The sequence below is a fragment of the Streptopelia decaocto genome, assembly GCF_964273445.1.
Source record: "Streptopelia decaocto genome assembly, chromosome: 4".
Taxonomy (NCBI): domain Eukaryota; kingdom Metazoa; phylum Chordata; class Aves; order Columbiformes; family Columbidae; genus Streptopelia; species Streptopelia decaocto.
In genome coordinates this window covers 76,592,855-76,612,191 of record NC_138658.1, presented here as the reverse complement: position 1 = coordinate 76,612,191, position 19,337 = coordinate 76,592,855, and the positions used below count along the sequence as shown (strand labels likewise).

The 19,337-nt window shown below is 50.7% G+C and overlaps 1 protein-coding gene across 1 annotated transcript; it reads left to right on the top strand.

The window, feature by feature from the left end:
• Positions 1-229: 229 nt before the first annotated feature.
• Positions 230-14,044, top strand: CCT7 (chaperonin containing TCP1 subunit 7). The gene is made up of 12 exons (XM_082051903.1): positions 230-356; positions 1,984-2,137; positions 3,520-3,626; positions 4,059-4,184; positions 4,801-4,853; positions 5,821-5,992; positions 8,062-8,226; positions 9,743-9,931; positions 10,537-10,634; positions 11,319-11,451; positions 12,438-12,644; positions 13,456-14,044. The coding sequence occupies exons 1-12, from the start codon at positions 351-353 to the stop codon at positions 13,678-13,680; spliced, it is 1,635 nt and encodes a 544-aa protein (XP_081908029.1). The 5' UTR covers positions 230-350; the 3' UTR covers positions 13,681-14,044.
• The last annotated feature ends 5,293 nt before the right edge of the window (positions 14,045-19,337 follow it).

Below are 19,337 nucleotides of genomic sequence, written 5' to 3'. Positions count from 1 at the left end.
TCTGCGCGGTCCGCGGCTGCGCGCTCGGTCGCTGTCAGCTCGGTGCCCGCTCGCGGGGCGGCGGGACCCGGGTGTTCCCTCACCGGCCCTGCCAAATAAAGCTCCACCCGCCAGCCCTGCTTGCTCCCTCCCATGGCAAATAGTGAGCCTGCCTCTCTATGGTTGTTCGGGGAGGATGGGCACCTCGCCGGGGCCGCTCTATCCGCCCGTACCATAGAGAGCGGCCGGAAGCGGTCGCCTAGCAACACGAGCTTCCCCTCCCGCCCCGGGGAAGCTTCTCGGCGGGCGCGGTGCATTGTGGGGTGGGGTCTGTGAGACGCGGGGGAGGCGCAGACAGGAGCTCCGCCGGGATGATGGTGAGTCCTATCCGCCGCCATCCGCGCCGCCGTCGCGCCCCGCTGCCCGGGGATGGCCCGCTGGGCCTCCGCCGGCCTCCGGGGACCGCGTTTGAAGGGTTTGCGGTGGGGCCGGCGGCGGGGCGGGGATGATGGAGGCCGCGCCGCCGCTGGGGCCTGCGGGCGGGAGGGAGCAGCGGAGACGCGGGTCCCGCCGGGTTCCCGGGCCCGGTCGGGTGGCAGCGGGGAGTGCTGGGAGTTGTAGTCGTGCCCCCCGGTGTGTGGCGGTCCCGGAGCCCCGGGCCCTTCGTTGTGTGTCCCCCTCCCCGGCTCTGAGCTCCGTTCTGTCGCTCAGGAGCGGGCGCGCTGCGGCACATGGGTGGTGTGGCTGCCCCACGCTGATTTTTTCAGGGATACAAGGGTTTATTTTCCATTGAGGTCTGTGCTCTGGTGGGTGTGGAGGAACTCTGTGCGTTTTCTTTCATAGAATCCAGGATTTAGGGAGCCCTGACTAAGATCCCCACGCCCCTCTCTTATTCGAATATCAGGCCCTCAGCACCAGCTTTGTCACTCTGTAGTGCAGCAGTCATAGGATAATTTTACTCTCTGCCTGCAGGTGGTTGTTTAAAGCTGGGTGTCTCCCCAGCTTCGGCTGTTTGGTCTTTGTTTGAGCTTTGCCTGTAAGGCAGGTCTGTTTTCTGAAGAAGGCTGGGGTGCTCTCAGAGCAGGGAGAAGCCCTTGTCTGCTGTGGCCTCTGATATCCCCTCAGCTGCCTCCAGCACAGTTTGCTGTCAGGCAGGTGTAATCACTTAAACTGTGTCTTTCAGCATGTGCCATCCTTGGGCAGCTTGGGCTCTGATTTGAGATGTAACAGGGAAAGGGCCATTGTGCCTGTTCTGAACATCTTGCTGGCACTAAAATAGGAAATTACTGATGTGGTCGCAGCGCTTGTGCAGTTCCTCGCTGCCTCAGTAATTACTGTAATAGAATCACAGAACAGTTTGGGTTGAAGGGACCTTCAGGGCTCCCCCAGTGCCCCCCCTGCCATGACAGGGACATCTTCAGCAGCTCAGGTTGCTCAGAGCCCCGTCCAGCCTGGCCTGGGATGTCTCCAGGGATGGTTCAGCCACCACCTCTCTGCCCAACCTGGGCCAGGCTCTCACCACCCTCAGGGACAACAATTTCTTCCTTGTGTCCACTCTGAATCTCCCTCCTTTAGTTTAAAACCATCACCCCTTGTCCTGTCACAACAGCCCCTGCTAAAAAGTCTTTACCCATCTTTCTTATTGCCCCCTTTTAAGTGCTGAAAGGCCACAATAAGTTCTCTGTGTACTGGCTTTCCCAGTTTAGCATCAAAATTGGCACTTGGCTGAACTACTCTGTATGGAGCAAACCCACTCATTTTAGGGACAGTTACGGTGCAGTCCCAGAGCGTGTACTGGAGACAGCTGGGTGAATCCCCGTTACACTGTGGGAGGTGGAAGCAGTTAGATCCTGTGAACGCAGAGGAATTTTAAGGAGTCTGCAGGTTTTGATTTTAGCTTTTTTGCCTGATGGGATCTTGCTGGGCTGTGTGAGGATTTAGCTCCAGGTTGTCCGCAGGCTGTTGGGATTTGAATAACGGCTCTGCTGTGGGTTCTCTCTCCAGCCAACACCGGTTATCCTGCTGAAGGAGGGGACGGACACCTCGCAGGGGATCCCCCAGCTCGTCAGCAACATCAATGCCTGCCAGGTTATTGCGGAAGCCGTGCGCACCACCCTGGGACCTCGGGGCATGGACAAGCTCATTGTGGATGACCGGGGTAAGTCCTGGGCTGTGGCTTTCCACAGACACCTGCAAAAGCCACTCGGAAAGAATCTCCCAGCACAGGGCATACTGTCAGCCTGCGTATTTACTCATATCTTTATATCAGTTAAAATCAGCAGACTTGGACTTCCTTATGCCATATTAAACTGTCATCATAGAGGTTCAGTTTCTGTCTCGATGTTCAGTTTAACACCTTGGCTCTGATTTGTGCTGTTGAAGAGAAGGTAGTTGTCAGAACTACCTGAGAAACTACCTGTTTGCTGCCAACTGGCCTGAGTTAAGGTGTTTGTGGTCTTTGTGGTGTGATTGGGTAGATACAAGGTTCATGGGACTAGATGTGAGAAAATCTGTGCCAGAAGGGAGAAACTGTCTTCAACTTGGTCTTCAGGTATCTCTGACCATCCCTATGTAATTATTTTTTTAAAGTATATATAATAATATATGTAGTGTGTAGAATTACTCAGCTCTTGTGGCAGAGTGTGAGGTCAGTGGATGTTACTACATTGATTTATTTTATTTTATTTTAATTTTTTTTAATGTGTGTGATTTAGGGATGAGACTCATCCCTCTCTGAAAAGACTTGTATGAAGTCACTAAATTAATGTATTGTTTGTGGGGTTTTTTTATTGCTGTTACTGAATGGTGGGGTGAAAGGTCTTAGTATTAATATTTACAAATAGGGCTCTAATAAATCCAGTTATCCTTTTGAATAAAAGTTAACTTTACCTAATAACTAATACTCACTTCTAGTCTCTTCATGTGAATCTCAGCCTAGAATATATTTTTCTATCTGTCTGGGGAGGCTTTTGAGGAGAGGGAAATGAATTTAAAGCCCCTGTTAATTGGTGTGAAGAGTCATTCTGCACTCAGATAACTTCACTTAATCTGCTCCAAAAGTGGACTAAAAAGGCGCTGTTAATATGGGATGGAGGCACCTGCTGAGACACCCTCTGTGAAACTCATGGGGGTGACCCTTTCACTTTCCTTTTTGGCCAGTTTATAATTGTGTATCTGTAGGAATGTATGAAAATATTGTGGGGTTCACATCTCAGATCACACAGGAGGAAAAAAAAAAAAGCAATTTGGCTGAAGAAAAATTACTTTTAAGTGGAAATTTTGGGATGAGAGCCTGTGGTTGTTTAGATGTAACAAAATTCACTGTGGTGCTGGATCAGGGCTTGGCCAGGGGACACTGTAGCATAATGATGGGTTGGGGACACATTTGACCTGCCAGGTGACCTGGTGGAGCGCAGTGAGAGTTACTGTTGCGTTAACGTCACTGTGAGGTCTGACCAGCTCCTTGGGTGCCTTTAGAGAGTGATCAGGGCTTTGCTTGTGGCAGTTGAACTTGAACTTCCCTTTCTACATCACTCATAGGCAAAGCCACCATCTCCAACGATGGTGCCACCATCCTGAAGCTCCTCGACGTCGTCCATCCGGCTGCCAAGACCTTGGTGGACATCGCCAAATCACAAGATGCAGAGGTAGGAGGGCGGCCTGACTGCGCTCGGAAGCACAAAACGCAGCAGTGAGCTTGTTCCCTTTAGCGGTTGTGTGGACTTTGTGGGAATTGTTCATGGAGTATCGACGTTTTTTTCTGGTTTCTTTGTTGAGGCCTTATCTTCTGTGATTACTTTCAAATCTTTTCCACCTTTTCAGCTGATGGGTGGTTTGGAAATTTTAAGGCTATGAAGTTCACATTTTGTGAACATAAGTGACTGGGTAATGGTAATTCACCCTCAAACGGGATGTAGTCTGAACCCAGCCCTTCTTAATCATTAAAGAATCCAGCTGCAAATCTGCGAGAAGAGAAAACAGTGAAATCAGATTTCCTCTGGAAGCCCTGGCGTGTTTTTTGAAGTGCAGCGTGTGTTTTTTGAAGTGTGTGGGTGACACAACATTTCCTCTCCGTGCAGGTTGGTGATGGTACCACCTCCGTAACTCTGCTTGCCGCCGAGTTCCTGAAACAAGTGAAGCCCTACGTGGAGGAAGGTCTTCATCCGCAGATCATCATCCGTGCCTTCCGCACAGCCACGCAGCTGGTAAGGCAGTGCTGCTTGTAGCTGAGGGGTGTATTTGGTTTCACCAGAGAGTTCTGTGATGGAAGTGGAAAAATAAAACACTTCCAGGCAAAATTCAGAAATTAATGGGCGTGGGGAGTGACAGCAGCAATCTCACGATATCTCACTGTAAACATCAGCTGCTTTCTCTGGTGTCAGTGAGCTGCTGTTACCAGCTGATACCTCTGTGGCGCTATTGCTTCCTTTGTTTTTCCTCCAAGGGGGAATAAATAAGTGGGAAAATTCATTTTCCCATTCTCCTGATCTCTGCTGATTTTTGGTAAACCTTGCGTCTCATTAAGCCCATAAATCCTGTTAAGCTGAATCTTCTTTGGAGGTTAAACCACCTCAGCATCTCCACATCTCTGCTGAAAACAGTGGAGCCGCTCTGAGCCCCTTCCCCATCCTCTTAAACTTATATTGATGTGTTTCTCAGAATTACTGTGCTGGAAGGGGTGGAATAGCTTAAATGCCTGAAACTTCTACGATGCTGAAGTAGGGAATAAAAGGTAACCTAAAATACAAAAAGAAAAGCCGGAGATGTGATCAGCTTACGAGCATGAATCATTAATCCAGCTGTCGGCTTGTGTTTTGACAGGCTGTAAACAAGATCAAAGACATTGCTGTGACGGTGAAGAAGGAAGATAAAGAGTAAGTTTCCCTTAGAGATGACCTGGTTGTGTGACTGGGGTTCAGTTCACTGGTGTGAGGGTGTTTCTGACTCCTCCAGCTGAGGTCTCGAGGTTGTGCCGAGCAGCTGTGCCCCCACACTGGGGTTATTACTGAGCTTTTGGAGTTTCCTGCTCCTCCAAGGGAGACGCTGCGTTGTTGCTTGAACTGCAGCGATGTATTTAGGCCAGTGTCGCGTGGAGGAAGCGAGATACCAAAATAAGTGGCCTGATTTCATTTTTTTTCCAGTGCTGGTGGAGACTTGCAGGCTTTGCTGCAGTCAGTGGCAGCGTTAAACACTGGGCGCTTCTGAAAATCACATCGCTTTTTAGGTGTTGAATTTGTGTAGATAGCTAATAGCAGTGAGGAGATGATTCCTTCAGCTGAGGCGGGAATACTAGAGTTTTTCTCCCTGTGTTTTAAGCTCTTGTCTGCTTGATCTGACCTTACTAGTACTTGCAGTAAAATTTCAAGTTCAGCTGCATAACCATCTTAAATACACCAAAACAAGTTGTTCTGCTGTCCTGCAGTTCTCATGGTCAGCAGTAACTTGGGTGATAGAGCCTGGGAGCTGGATCTGTATTTCCCTGGGATCCTTGATATCATCCACTCTGTATGTTGCCAGAGGGAATTCTTTAGAGAATTGCCACTGTGAGAGGGTTTAGCAAACTTCTCACTACCTCAGGATGAAGGAGAGAATGCTGTTTTGCTCAGGTTTGTGGTGTTTAAAAGCCAAGAGACCCAGCCAGTGCTGGTCTGATGCTCGGGATCTAAAAGGGAGAATCGCTTTTTGACAGTGTGGGCTTTGACATTTGTGCCTTGCTTTCCCTGTTGATACAAGGGAGCTGATCTTTGCCTCTATCTGAATGGATTAATCACACCATGCACAATGTTTTGTGAAAAAATCAGCAGGTGAACACAACCTTGTTTTTTAATTTGTTCCATGCAGTGAGCAGAGAAGCCTGCTGGAGAAATGTGCGGCCACAGCCCTGAGCTCTAAGCTCATCTCCCAGAGCAAGGAGTTTTTCTCCAAGATGGTCGTGGATGCTGTCATGATGTTAGATGACTTGCTACAACTCAAAATGATTGGAATCAAGAAGGTGCAAGGAGGTGCTCTGGAAGTAAGTTCTGTCGAGCCTGTCCCGAAAGGACGGACACGAGGGAGGTATCGCCGCTCTTCTGAGTTGGCTTTAGCAGAAATGTAGCCAGGCTGCCTGTTTGGGAATTACCAAAGTGAAACAAAGCTGGTGATGTGAGGAAGAAAGAGCGAGTAGAGCTGGATTTATTTTCTGCAGGTAGAGAGTCTGCTTTTTGAGCCAGATACACTCATCTCAGGGGGGTACATAGCATCATCCGTTGACCAGAAGGCTACCAGATATCCAGATCCATGAACCAGACTGCCTTCCGGCCCACTACCAACAATGGAAGCTGCTGGGAGCTCTGTGGTAGAATGTTTCTGAGACCTTGAGGTGCTGGAGCAAGTTGAGAAAAGGGAACAGAGCTGGTAAGGGGCTGGAGCACAAGTGTGATGGGAGCGGCTGAGGGACCTGGGGGGTTCAGCTGGAGAACAGGAGCTGAGGGGAGACCTTCTGATCTCTGAACTGCCTGAAAGGAGCTTGGAGCCAGGGGGGTCGGGCTCCGCTCTCCAGGAACAAGCTCCAGGAGCAGAGGAAACGGCCTCAAGTTGCACCAGGGGAAGTTGAGGTTGGATGTGGGGACCAATTTCTTCCCCAAAGGGCTGTGGGGCATTGGAACAGGCTGCCCAGGGCAGTGCTGGAGTCACCATCCCTGGAGGGCTGGACAGACAGAGGTGAGGTTCTCAGGACATGGAGTAGTGCCAGTGCATTAATGGTTGGACTTAATGATCTTTAGGGTCTCTTCCAAACAAAATGATTTTATTATTCTGAATTCCATTTTTGTCTCTGCAAAGAATTAAACATTTTTTATGGGAAGTCTTTGTTACTTCCAGAACTAGAAGCCCCACAGTCCCATTGTTTTTACGAGTACAGGGTTGGCAAAAATGCACAGAAAACGTTACGAAGGAGCTGATGTAGCGGTGGGCAGGGCAGATGGGGGGTGTGTTTTGTACCACAGAGCTGGAATACCTGTCGTGTATGGGGCTGCACAGGGTTGTGTGCTGGGGACCTGTTCCTGGGCTCTGCGAGAGCTGTTGTGTCCATGCTCTGTCCTGCCAAAGTTTGGTTTGTTGGACCCTGTAAATCGTGCTGCAGTCTCTGTGAATTATTATTCTGCAACTGTTAGTGTCTGTAAACACTCTCCATGAGCATTTTCATTGAGAAGAGATGTTATAATTATGCCATTATCTTGCTCAGACAACTAATTGAGTGAATTAGGAAGGTTTCAGCATCTGTTTTCGCAGTGCCTGGGCCTGCTGGCGTTCTGAGGCTTGCAGAAATTGGCCCCTTGGGGAGGGTGGTGTCTCCCATTCTGGGTAGAAGCGCCTCTCCCTACTCCAAATTGTTTTACCCTTTTATTCTGCTGTCATTGGAGACCTGTATGAGGATGAGGCAAAGAATTTATTGCTCTACTTTGCAAGGTTTGCTTGTGAGAGACCCTGGGTCATCTCACCATGTCAGCTAGAGCAGAAATTCTGTGCTTGTCCACGCTCCTAAGGGATAAAGTTCCTCTCGGCAGAGCCGAGTCTGCAGCATGTGGTTAGATACTCATGAGTTGGGAGATTTAGATGCTGATTTTCTCTCCCAATCATGAAATCAAGAAGTTCGCTTCAAGGGGCAGCATTGGGCAGGGCTGTCCTGCTGCAAAACAGTCCAGGAGGTGGTGATGTAGCTTGGAAAAACAAATCAGGGCCAAAAATCTCCACGAGTGTGGGGCTGTGGATGAGCAGCATCTATTTTCAAAGGGTGAAAATGGGAAAGACATCAGAGAGAACAGATTGCTCCTCCCTTGATCTTCAGCTTGTGTGTAGCATCTTTTGCTACAGTGTCTTGAGGGTTAGAAAGGAAGTGATAGAAGCTGATTTTTTTTTTTGAACAGAGGGAAGAAAATATTTGTTGCTTATTTGCTTTAAAAGTGGGTTAATCAAAGGAGACAGCTGTTGATGAGTGCTTTGTAAATGAGGCCTCTGACAGCAGGAGTCTCCTGTGGGAGTTATTAACCCTGTTGAGAACACCTTGGCAGGCTGAGCCTAAAACTAATCTCTGTTTTCAAGGACTCTCAGCTGGTGGCTGGAGTTGCCTTCAAGAAGACGTTCTCTTATGCCGGCTTTGAAATGCAGCCCAAGAAGTACCAGTCTCCCAAGATCGCCTTGTTGAATGTGGAGCTGGAGCTTAAAGCTGAGAAGGACAACGCTGAAGTCAGAGTAAACACGGTGGAGGTAAGAGCTGAATGGGAAGATTGTCCCGTGCTGGGCACTGGGGAGGCCAGACCTTGAATCCTGGGGTCAGTTTTGGGCCCCTGAGGCCAAGAAAGGCCTTGAGGTGCTGGAGCGAGTTGAGAAAAGGGAACAGAGCTGGTGAGGGGCTGGAGCACAAGTGTGATGGGAGCAGCTGAGGGACCTGGGGGGTTCAGCTGGAGAACAGGAGCTGAGGGGAGACCTTCTGATCTCTGAACTGCCTGAAAGGAGCTTGGAGCTGGGGGGGGTCGGGCTCTGCTCCCCAGGAACAAGCGCCAGGAGCAGAGGAAACGGCCTCAAGTTGCGCCAGGGGAGGCTGAGGTTGGATGTGGGGACCAAGTTCTTCCCCAAAGGGCTGTGGGGCATTGGAACAGGCTGCCCAGGGCAGTGCTGGAGTCACCATCCCTGGAGGGTTGGACAGACGGACATGAGGTTCTCAGGACATGGGGCAGGGACAGGGGTGGGTTAATGGTTGGACACAGTGATCCTGAGGGTCTTTTCCAACCAAAATGATTCTATGATTCTGTTCCTCATGGCAGCTACTTGAGAGCCAGGAGGGTAAATGGGCTTGTCCTCTGTCCCCCCTGAAAATCCCCGGTGGGTTATGGTGCCTTGTTTCGGAGAAGTGTCTGGCAGACTTGGAATTTCCGCATGTTTGTGCTCAGTCGCTGTTCCATAGATGTGCAACGGCAAGTCGTCAGCTGTGTGATGACTTCTTTACATCTCGGAGTGGCCTTCAGGGAAAGCTTATTAATCAGTGCTTAAAATGCTGAGAAAGCCTTTCATGTTGAAGCAAACGAGGTCACCATTTGGACAGTGGTTCTCTTTCCATCTTGTTGAAATACTTGTATGAAACGTGATAATTCTCTGACGCCTTCTTGGAAGATGCCACAATGTTGTGTGCGTTTGGTTCCTGCATAATTGTGGTATCTAAAGATCCCTGGGTGCTTAATTTTTGGGCTGTTGGCCCCAGTGATCTCAGTAATTGTTCCCCTCTCTGCCGTGGTGAACACAGCGGTCGTTTCTGTTGCGGTCGCTGCCACGTGTGGTGTTGCTGCTCTTGTGAGCTGTCCAGCTGTCTGTGGCTGTGATTCACAACACGTTCATGTAGCTGCTGAAGCCTGAGGTTTCTCAGGATCTGTGTTTCTCCTCTGTGATAGACACTGGAAGTCTCTGCACCCCAACATCCACTCACAGCTCTGTAAACACCTCTCAGACATCACTATAATCCCTTCTTCTTCCTCTTGAGCTGTTGTTGCCTCTCTGACAGTTCATCCAGCCCCTTATCTACTCAGTTTTGCTGCTGGAAGCATGTTAGTAAAATGGAGTGACCTAAAATCACCGATGAGCCTTAGAAAGCAGCTCTTTGCCCGGCCAGCGTGGAGTGGCATCCCACGCCGCTGTTTTGGCTGAGCTCTCCCTTCATGGGTGCTGTGGGTTGATGTTTGCCATCCTTTGTAACATGAGTGCTTGTCCGTTTCTCTCTCGTCCCTCCTAGGATTACCAGGCCATCGTGGATGCCGAGTGGAACATCTTGTACGACAAACTAGACAAAATCCACAAGTCAGGAGCCAAAGTCGTCCTGTCCAAACTTCCGATTGGTGACGTGGCCACTCAGTACTTTGCGGACAGAGACATGTTTTGTGCCGGCCGTGTCCCGGAAGAAGATCTGAAACGAACTATGATGGTGAGCTGCCGTGTTTCAGAATAAATAGCTTAGATTTAGTTTTAATGGTTCCAGGCTGGTCATTCCCAAAACAGGGCAGCAATTGGTGACTGAACACATGCTCATTACAAAGATTCAACATGAAAATGGCATCATTTTTGCCAATGTGGTTATTATATAAAGTTGCAGTATAATGAAAAAGCTGTTCCTTGATGGAATTAACAGTCGTGCACTAATTGCATCTGCGCTGCTTTTTGTTTCTCTGTTGTTAAATATTAGGGACTGCACATTGCACCAGTAAAGGTTTATTTTCCCTAGTTCTTGCCTGTTCCATTGTGTTTGATTTTTTTTCCCAAGCTTTGTATAGCTGCTGGACTCTAGAGCCTGTGAGTCAGCACTCAGAAGCAGCATACTCTTATTTTGCTGTCGAGGATTATTTTTGATGTCGTAACCTGCCTTGATGCATGAGATGGGAGGGGAAGTAGAAGGATTTTTTTCCTGAGTGGCCTGTGGGCTGGTTTTGCATGGGCTAAAAGCCCAGACCGTCTCTGAAGAGCAGGAGCCCGCTGGGCAAATTTGTCTTGTTTATCTCCTTTTGTCAGCGTTGATCTCTCCTTTCCGCGCAGGCCTGCGGCGGTTCCATTCAGACGAGTGTCAACGCTCTGTCAGACGATGTTCTGGGCCGATGCGAAGTCTTCGAGGAGACTCAGATTGGAGGAGAGAGGTAAATGCACCAGCTGTGAACCTGTCATCCTGTGTAAGGACTTGAATATGTGTGTGAAAAGTTAAGGTGTGAGCGTTGACAGGTTTGAGCATCTCTCAGGGTGATGGTGTGAAAACAAGGTTGGATTATTGTTGCTTTTAATGAGGTGGAGAGGGCAGGGAACATGAGTAAGCTTTCGTCTAAACCTTAGTGCTCTTAAAATATATATATTTGTTCCCCAGTGCCATGTAGAAGGCGTGGTGTTTTGCTTTCATTTGTAACTGAAAGCAATGCATTTTGGGGTTGATGGTGGCACTCTGCTGCTGCTTTACTATCAGTGCACGTGAAGCTGGGTGCTGTAATGTGTTTTTACACATCACTAGAGGAGCAATCCTCTCTGGGGCTCCCTGCTAACATCTGCATCCCTGCCCGGTGAAAATGAGAGCACCGGCTTAGCGCAAAGCCCTGGCAATGGGAAGAGAGTGGATTTTCCTGGCTCAGCTAGAATTTCATTTGTATATTGCCTGGCTTGGCTCCTTCTTAGCTCAAGATCTGATCAGGACGCTGCGTAGGGTGAAACAGCCCCACTCAGCCATCCGTCTTGTAAAGAATTTCCCTGTTCCCGTACTGTTGTATTGGTGCAAAGCCTGTTCGAGCAGTAATGCTGCTTCTCCATCACCTGAACCCTTGTTGTGTCCTTGGCAGGTATAACTTCTTCACGGGCTGCCCGAAGGCGAAGACTTGCACGATAATCCTGCGAGGGGGCGCAGAGCAGTTCATGGAGGAGACAGAACGCTCCCTGCACGATGCCATCATGATCGTCAGGAGAGCAATCAAGGTGAGGATCAGCCCAAATACCTCCCTGCGGAACCGGTGGCGGGGTTGGCGATGAACCTGGCACAGCTGGAGCTTTCTAGAAACCTTTTCACACAGCAGCGTTTGGCTGAGGTCTCTGTGCAGAGACCAGGAGCGCACAGACAGGCAGCGTCTGATCCATTCACTTGAGTGCTGCTCCTTGGCTGAAGCAGCATTTTGCTGCAGTGTTGCCAACTGCTTTTTAGGTTTTTTGCCTTCTCTGCGGTACAGCTGTAACTTGGGCTTGCTGGCTTGTGGTGTGTTCTGTAAACACCCCCATCCTGGAGGGAACACAATCTTAGAATCGTAAACCATAGAATGGTTTGGGTTGAAGGGACCTTAAAAGCTCACTCAGTGCCCCCCCTGCCATGAGCAGGGACATCTTCACCAGCTCAGGTTGCTCAGAGCCCCGTCCAGCCTGGCCTGGGATGTCTCCAGGGATGGTTCATCCACCACCTCTCTGGCCAACCTGGGCCAGGCTCTCACCACCATCAGAGGCAAAAAAATCCTTGTGCTTCACATGTTAATGTGGTATTTTCTGGGTATTTTCTTTGTGGCTGAGCGCCCTGAGGGGATGGGAAGAATCACAGCAAGATTTTTGGAACTGTTTTACTTTCAGAAAGAACATCCCGATCTCCCTGCTGAAACAAATAGGGAGAGGGAAAAAAATAGCAGAACTTGGCTGCTAAGTGCTACTGTGAATACCTAAAATTTGGAGCGCCCTACAAAAGGGAGAGAAGCTTGTCCAGCACAAGGGGCCTGTGATCTGCTGTGTGTCCCCAAACCACCAGTCATCCCTGTGTGTGGCCAGAATGAGGTGCCGGTAGCTGCCACTCAGGGTTCTTGGCCTGTTTCTGAAGCAGCCGGGGCTCTAAATTCCCCTAGGCCTGGCATTTCCGCATCACCTTGACACAACACGGAGCTTTTCCTGCTCTTCACGGAACAAAAACCTTTCCCCTTGTTTTCCAGAACGACTCGGTTGTTGCCGGCGGCGGCGCCATCGAGATGGAACTTTCCAAATACCTGCGGGACTATTCCAGGACCATTCCGGGCAAACAGCAGCTGCTGATCGGGGCTTACGCCAAAGCCCTGGAGATCATTCCCCGCCAGCTCTGCGACAACGCCGGCTTCGACGCCACCAACATCCTCAACAAGCTCCGCGCCAAACACGCGCAGGTGGGTCCCACCTTTGAACCCCGGGCCCTTGGGGAAAACCAGCAGCCTGTGTTGAGTCTGTTAGGCTTGGGTACCCTCTTTGATTAAACACCGTGTTTTGTTTGCAGATCAAGCGTGGGCTTGGCGCAGGTTTCTATAAAAGGAAATGATCCGTTTTCCCTTTGATCGCAGCTGTCGGGTGATTTCTAGAGCTGGGAGTTTTGATTTGCTTTTGAAAATGGCATCATTTGTCAGGAGGGAGGCTTCTATATTAAACATTAAAGTCATCAGAGCACGAAAGTTGGCTGAGCTGGGCGTTTTCCAGAGGAGCTGGAGTCCGAAGGTCCCGATTGGGATAATTTTGGATCTTGTGGCACGTGTGTGTGCACACAGTGGTGATTCATGCAGAGGTTGCCCCTTGGATTCCCTCAGAAGCAGCTGCTGTTTTGTGGGGTCACTCCCCCTAATTCAGAAGCAGCTGCTGTTTTGTGGGGTCACTCCCCCTAATTTTCATCTTGCTGATGACTCAGGGATTCAGAGGGACACCCCAAAATGAGCTACAAAAACTGGGGCTGTGAGTGGGAGAGTGAGACAGCGGTGAGGTGTCCTGTAAATCTGCATCTTCCTTGTCAAGCATCGCCTATTTTCTGAAGCTTTACTGGCACCATTTGCTGACAAAAAAGGTTTTTTGGTGGTTTATTTTGTTTCCCTTCAAATATTCTTCTGTCACAAAGCAAGGTCCCATCTCTGCCTCTCCCTGAATATTCAAGTGTCTTTGCTGGCCCCCAAGTCCCAACCAGCGCAAAATTGACACCCTGTTGTCCCTCCACAGGGCGGGATGTGGTACGGCGTGGACGTCAACAACGAGGACATCGCCGACAACTTCGAGGCCTGCGTGTGGGAACCGGCCATCGTGCGCATCAACGCGCTGACAGCCGCCTCCGAGGCCGCCTGCCTCATCGTCTCCGTGGACGAAACCATCAAAAACCCCCGCTCCACCGTGGACGCTGCGCCCAGCGCCCGGGGCCGCGGCCGGGGCCGGCCCCACAACCACTGAGACCCCGGTGAGACAGGGCTGGCACTCTCCAAAGTGGAAATAGAATTGATTTCTCGCTTAATTAACGGTCTGTTCACCAGATGGTCATTTTGGGGCCTTGGTTAATTAGAGGCAAATCTTGGCCTTGGCAGCGGCGACCTCCTGTGAGCTGCGCTGCCCTGACACGTCCTACACAGCACTGATCCCCTTAGGCTCGGCTTATCCTCCGCATGGAAGCCGGGCTTAGCAGAGCCCTCTTCCACGCCGGCAGGTAGCGCAGGGGGGTTGCTTGTATTTATACTTTTTATTTTGTTTATTCCATGCTGAGGGTTTTGGAACCCAGGCTCCAAACACAATAAAACAATGATGGTGTTTCAGTGGCAAACTGGGATTTTCTTTTTCTGCTGGGTGGTTACAAAGTTAAACCTTTAAAGAGGCTTTTTTTGGTGCCTCAGGGATGAATCGTGGGGTTTGGCAGGAAAATCCCTTTGGGCAACACGGGGGGACGAGGGTCTGGTGGGTTGAAATGAAGGAGAGGGGAAGAGATTTACTCTCAGCCCTTGGAGATCTCATTTAATTAGGGAAGTGACACCACAAATTGCATTAATTCTGTTCACAAAGTATGAACTGGTTTGGTGCTGGGCACCACTGGCTCGGATTCAATGTGACCCCTGGGAGAGCGAAAGCCCCACCTCCATCTCAACAGTTTATTCAACACTGAATCATAAAATATCTCTTTACACACCTTATTTTTTTTTTTTGGTAATTCTTTAAATACACATTGTTTACACTCGGCAAAATTTCAAAGCAACAACATCAAAGTGCGTCTACAGGTGATAGTACCAACCAAAGTGCTAAAAACACGGCTTTCCCGCGGCCGAGGGGCGGCAGCTCCCACCTTCCCCTCTCCTCAGCCCCCAAAACCACCCGGAGCCTCCTCCGACCCCCCAAATTCAGGCTGCACCCCTAATCTGCTGCTCCCCCCTCCGGAGCAGCATCGGGCGGATTTAGCATCAAGGACCCGGTTTAGCATCGAGGGATCGTGGGGAAAAGGGACGTTTGGTTCTCCAGACACTGGCACATCGCTGCGAAAAACACTAAAATAGACCTAAATTTATAGAGATGTTAAAAAAATAACTTAGGAGGCGAAGGCGCTGCCTTTGGGGAGGGGGAGTTGCTGGATGGGGGGAGCAAACGCTGCCAATTCAGGGGAACAATTGCAATTCCTGTAGATGTATATTTCTATATATTTTCCTCTCCCCGGGGGCAGCGCGTCCTCTGATTATCTCTCAGCTTCCCACCCCCCACCATTGCACCCGCTTGTCCCCGGCCCCGTTTGCCTCACCCGAGGCTGCATCAGAAAAACCCCATTTTTCCTGCTTTTGGGCACTTTGAGCTTTACCCCGGGGGTTATTTCATCTCCCACTGACAGGGCAGGTTGAATCGCTCACCGCGCAACACCCTGTGATGCTTCATTCACAATAAACCACCTCCAGTTGCTAAAATCTCCCTGTTCCCTGTTTATTGTTTTTTTGGCACCGATTCCCAAATGCTTTCGCTGCACCCGAACCTGCAGGTTTTCAACCCAAAACGAGGGGCTGAAGTGATGCTGAAGCTCCTGGGGTGGGCTCCTGTCAGAGCTGAGACAAAACGTTGTTTGACCGCTTTAAGACCCTTTACCAACCCTTTTGTTCTGTTTTAACCAAATTCGGAGCCTTTTGGAGGATCCAACAAGCCACCCCAGCTGGGACTGTGCCACACGGTGAGATGGGATTTATTGTCTTGCCTTTTTTATCTTGATAAAGAGGTTTCAATGGACGGAGCCAACCTGTGGGGTTCCCTGCTTTTCCTGTGGACCCCACACGAGAAAATCCAACACGCAAGGAGACAGAAAAACATGGATTTGGGCTAAATTTGGCCCCTGAGGTGGCTTTGCTGGTGATGTTCCTCTGGAGATCCCAGACCAGCACCTAAACTCAAGCGAAGGGGAGCGCCATGAGCATTGGCCATGGGGAAACTTGGGGCAAAATCACCTGAAAAAGGACTAAGTCCCCCCAAAACTGGTCCCATGGGACCCGTCCATCCAACCCCTGCCAGACATGGTCATCACCGTGACCTTGAGCATTGGAACAGGCTGCCCAGGGCAGTGGTGGAGTCACCACCCCTGGAGGGTTGGACAGAGGGACATGAGGTTCTCAGGACATGGGGCAGGGACAGGGCTGGGGGAATGGTTGGATTTGATGATCTTGAGGGTCTTTTCCAACCAAAATGATTCTGTGGTTGTATGAAAGTTGCTCATCGCTGATGCTTGCCCCGGGTTGGGTCCTTGTGCCCTGGCTTTTGTTGGCGATTGTCATTGCAAAGTCCCTCTTGGGGCTTCTCTAGGGTCTCGTATGGGGTTGAGCTCCTGCTGCGGTGATCCCTTCCCCACCAGCACCTCAATTCACCGCATGATTTCAAGGCTTTCTCGGAGGATTTGGTGCTTCTGTGCATCTCTGCCATTTCGAGAAGAAATGGGGTTGAAACTCCACGACTGACGCAGTGAATCCTACGGCCACGGGCAGCATTGCCCGAGCATCCTGTTGGGATGGGGGTTTGTGGGGGAGGGAGAGCAGCAGGGAAACCATCAATATGACATTTCCGAGGAGGAAACATGGAGCCGTTAATTAGCTCGTTGCCATTAACAACCTGGGCAATTAGGAGCCACCAGGAGGGCCAAGGAGATGCAGGGCTCTCATCACCAAGCCTTTGTCACCATGCAGGCTGCCTTCATCCCCAGGCAATGAGGAGGAGGAAGGGACCCATCCAAGCCTGGGAAAAATGGGGGAAAAAACCCCCACTTTCCATCTTCTAATCCTTGAACCTGCTCAAGGTCTTGTGTCACCGCAGGATTTTTGTAAAAACGTGGCTTTGCTAAGTCAGAACTTGGACTTTTTGGGAATGGCCCAAGGGCAGGTGGGTGATTTGGTCTGGTCTCAGTGACACTTCAAAGCAACCAATTCAGGTGAGGTTGTCCTGCCGTGACGTACAAAACGCTTGTGGTAGCGGGGGAACGGGGACATCACGCACCCACCCACAATCCATGGTGCTGTGGCCACCAGCAGACACGGCCATTGGTGGCCACCAGCTGACACGGCCATTGGTGGCCACCAGCAGACTTGGCCATGGATGGCGTCAGTAGACACGGCCATTGGTGGCCACCAGCACTCTTTGCCATGGATGGCCACCAGCAGACTTGGCCATTGGTAACCACCAGCAGACACTGCCATGGATGGCCATCAGCAGACTTGGCCATTGGTGACCACCAGCAGACTTTGCCATGGATGGCATTAGCAGACATGGCCATTGGTGGCCACCAGCAGACTTGGCCATTGGTGGCCATCAGCAGACTTGGCCACCAATGGCATCAGCAGCGTCCCCAGCCTCACTGATGGGCACAGGAGGTTTCTTCAAGAGTCCTCAGCATCTCCCCTGCTTCCCATCACCCTGTCCTTGCCTCCCCATGACCCGGAGCATCCAAGCGATGGTCCAGGCATGGACACGCAGCAAACCCAGAGCAGCCACCTTCAGTCTTCAGACACGACTCTCCAGCACGATAGTCTTTAAGCATAGAGTGTATAAACATGCTGAGTATATAATTTTCCTTTAAAATCTTTTTTTTTTTCTTCTTTATAGAAATAAATACTTACTTTCTTTTTAAGGGAATATCACAAGTCTCTGCGCTGTTTCGAGTGGTGACATCTCCACTGGGACCATGCTCATGGGATGGTGGCCAGGTGGTCCCTGGGGGAGGTTTTAGCTTTGCTGGGTGGCTTTTTTGCTGGTTGGGGCATCCCTTGCTCCTCTTGCCCCTGGATTGTGTCCCAGCCTCCCCGGGATGGAGGTAAATCCGTGGTGGAGCTCATCCCTGACACCAGGGAGCTCATCCAGTGCTGCCCATGGGGACATGGTGGGACGCCGTAGTTTCTCGCAGATGTTTTTTTGGGGGCTCCCACATTTTGTGCATACAAGGAACAGCCTTCCCCTGGAAAGCTGCGGTCAGTGGGGGAATGGTGGTGCTTCAAACGGAGGGTTATGGCCAAAAACCCCTACCCTGTTTTGGAGAAGACAGCGTAGAGAGGTCGAGGGGTGGATGAAATGGTCTCCTGAGGCGCTTTCTGGGGTTGGAGACCCAGGAGCTGCCTCCAGCCCATCACCAGTTTCAGTGACTTGGAACAGGTTTTGTTCTCTATTGAGGTTCGTGGCTGAGATCTGCAGCTCTCATGACATGGATGAGGAAGGTGGTACCAGGTCTGCAGCCCAGGGGGATGCACCATGACAGCCCATCACATCGGTGGGGCTGGAGGAAGGGGAGATGCCCTGGGAAGGGTTGTCTCCTCACAGCCATGCTGGCCAACAGACCCCAAAACCTCCAACGATGGTCCAAAGAAGAGGACAAACCTCCAACATCTGCTTTTCGCAGTCAGCACCTTGCAGCTCAGCATCTCAGGTCCAAGCGTGGCTGGTTGGGGTGCAGGGTGGCAGGGGGTCCCTGCTGCTGGCAGTGCTGTGACGGGTGTCCCTGCTGCTGTCACACCTCCTGCACCTTCTCCCTGTGATGGAGGATGATGGACACACCTGACCCCGCTGGATGCCTTTCAAAAGACTTTTCCTTTGGGAAATATATATATATATATATATATATATATATGTATATATATTTGGGGGGGACGATGCCCTTGCAGCCAGAAGACAGCCAGAAGAAAAAAGCAGAATTAAAAAAAACCCCAAAACCATGGCCATAGATAAGGGATCTACCAGGGCAGTTGGGTTGGTGCTTTCACCAGCAGCTTTGGATTTGAGGACAATTTGGCCAAGGCTTCTCCTTCAGGCTGCTCGGGAAGGCAATGAGATGGCAAATGTGGGTGTCCCATGCCAGTCCCTCTCTCCACACGGGACAACTCGCTCCGGAGTGGGTGGTGGATGTTGGTGGGGACAGAAGCATGACCCGTGTTCCCTGGTGGACGAGGATTTTGGAGGTGGTTTATTGCCTTGGCAGGAAGGTTTGCGTGGAGAGGAGGTGAGGCTGGAAACCTCTGGAAGAGCGACCATCCCTCCTGGTGTCCTCTGGCTCCTACAGCTCCCGAGATGCAGCTTGGCCACCCTGTGCTGTGGTTGCCGCTGGTTTCTGGGTGGTATTTACCCAGGTTTGGGTGCCCCTTTGTTCAACAAATGGAATGAAAACGAGCAGAAACCCTGCAGGAATGTGGGGCCTCATTTCTTCTGGAGGAACGGCCCCTTTCCACCCCACCTTCATCAGCTCATGGAGAGGATGAGGATGGTCCAGCCATGATGCAGCGATGCTGAGCCCAGCATTCTACAAAGAGCCCACAGAGACGGGCTGAGCCACCCTCATCTCCAACACCATCAAACGGCCAAAAAACCCTCCAGAAAGAGATTTTTGAAGAAAAAACACATTCCCCAAACAAGGATCCTTGGCAATGAGCAGCCATGGGGAGGTCTGAAGCCACCTTCAGAAAGAGGTTGATCTGCCTCTTTGGGCAGCTGAAAAATTTCCTTAAGTAGCACCTTCTCGCCCACGAGCTGGCCCTGGGGACAAGTGCCAGCTGCAAGTCACTAAGGCCTGCAAGAGTTTGTTGGGTTTCTTTGTGCATGGGCCAGCGCCTCCGTGCTCCAGG

What these genes read in the sequence shown, in the direction of transcription:
- CCT7 (XM_082051903.1), top strand. An exon ending in GCTCATTGTGGATGACCGGG is followed by an intron (nt 2,138 to 3,519) that starts GTAAGTCCTGGG and finishes CATCACTCATAG; the next exon opens with GCAAAGCCACCATCTCCAAC. An exon ending in CCAAATCACAAGATGCAGAG is followed by an intron (nt 3,627 to 4,058) that starts GTAGGAGGGCGG and finishes CTCTCCGTGCAG; the next exon opens with GTTGGTGATGGTACCACCTC.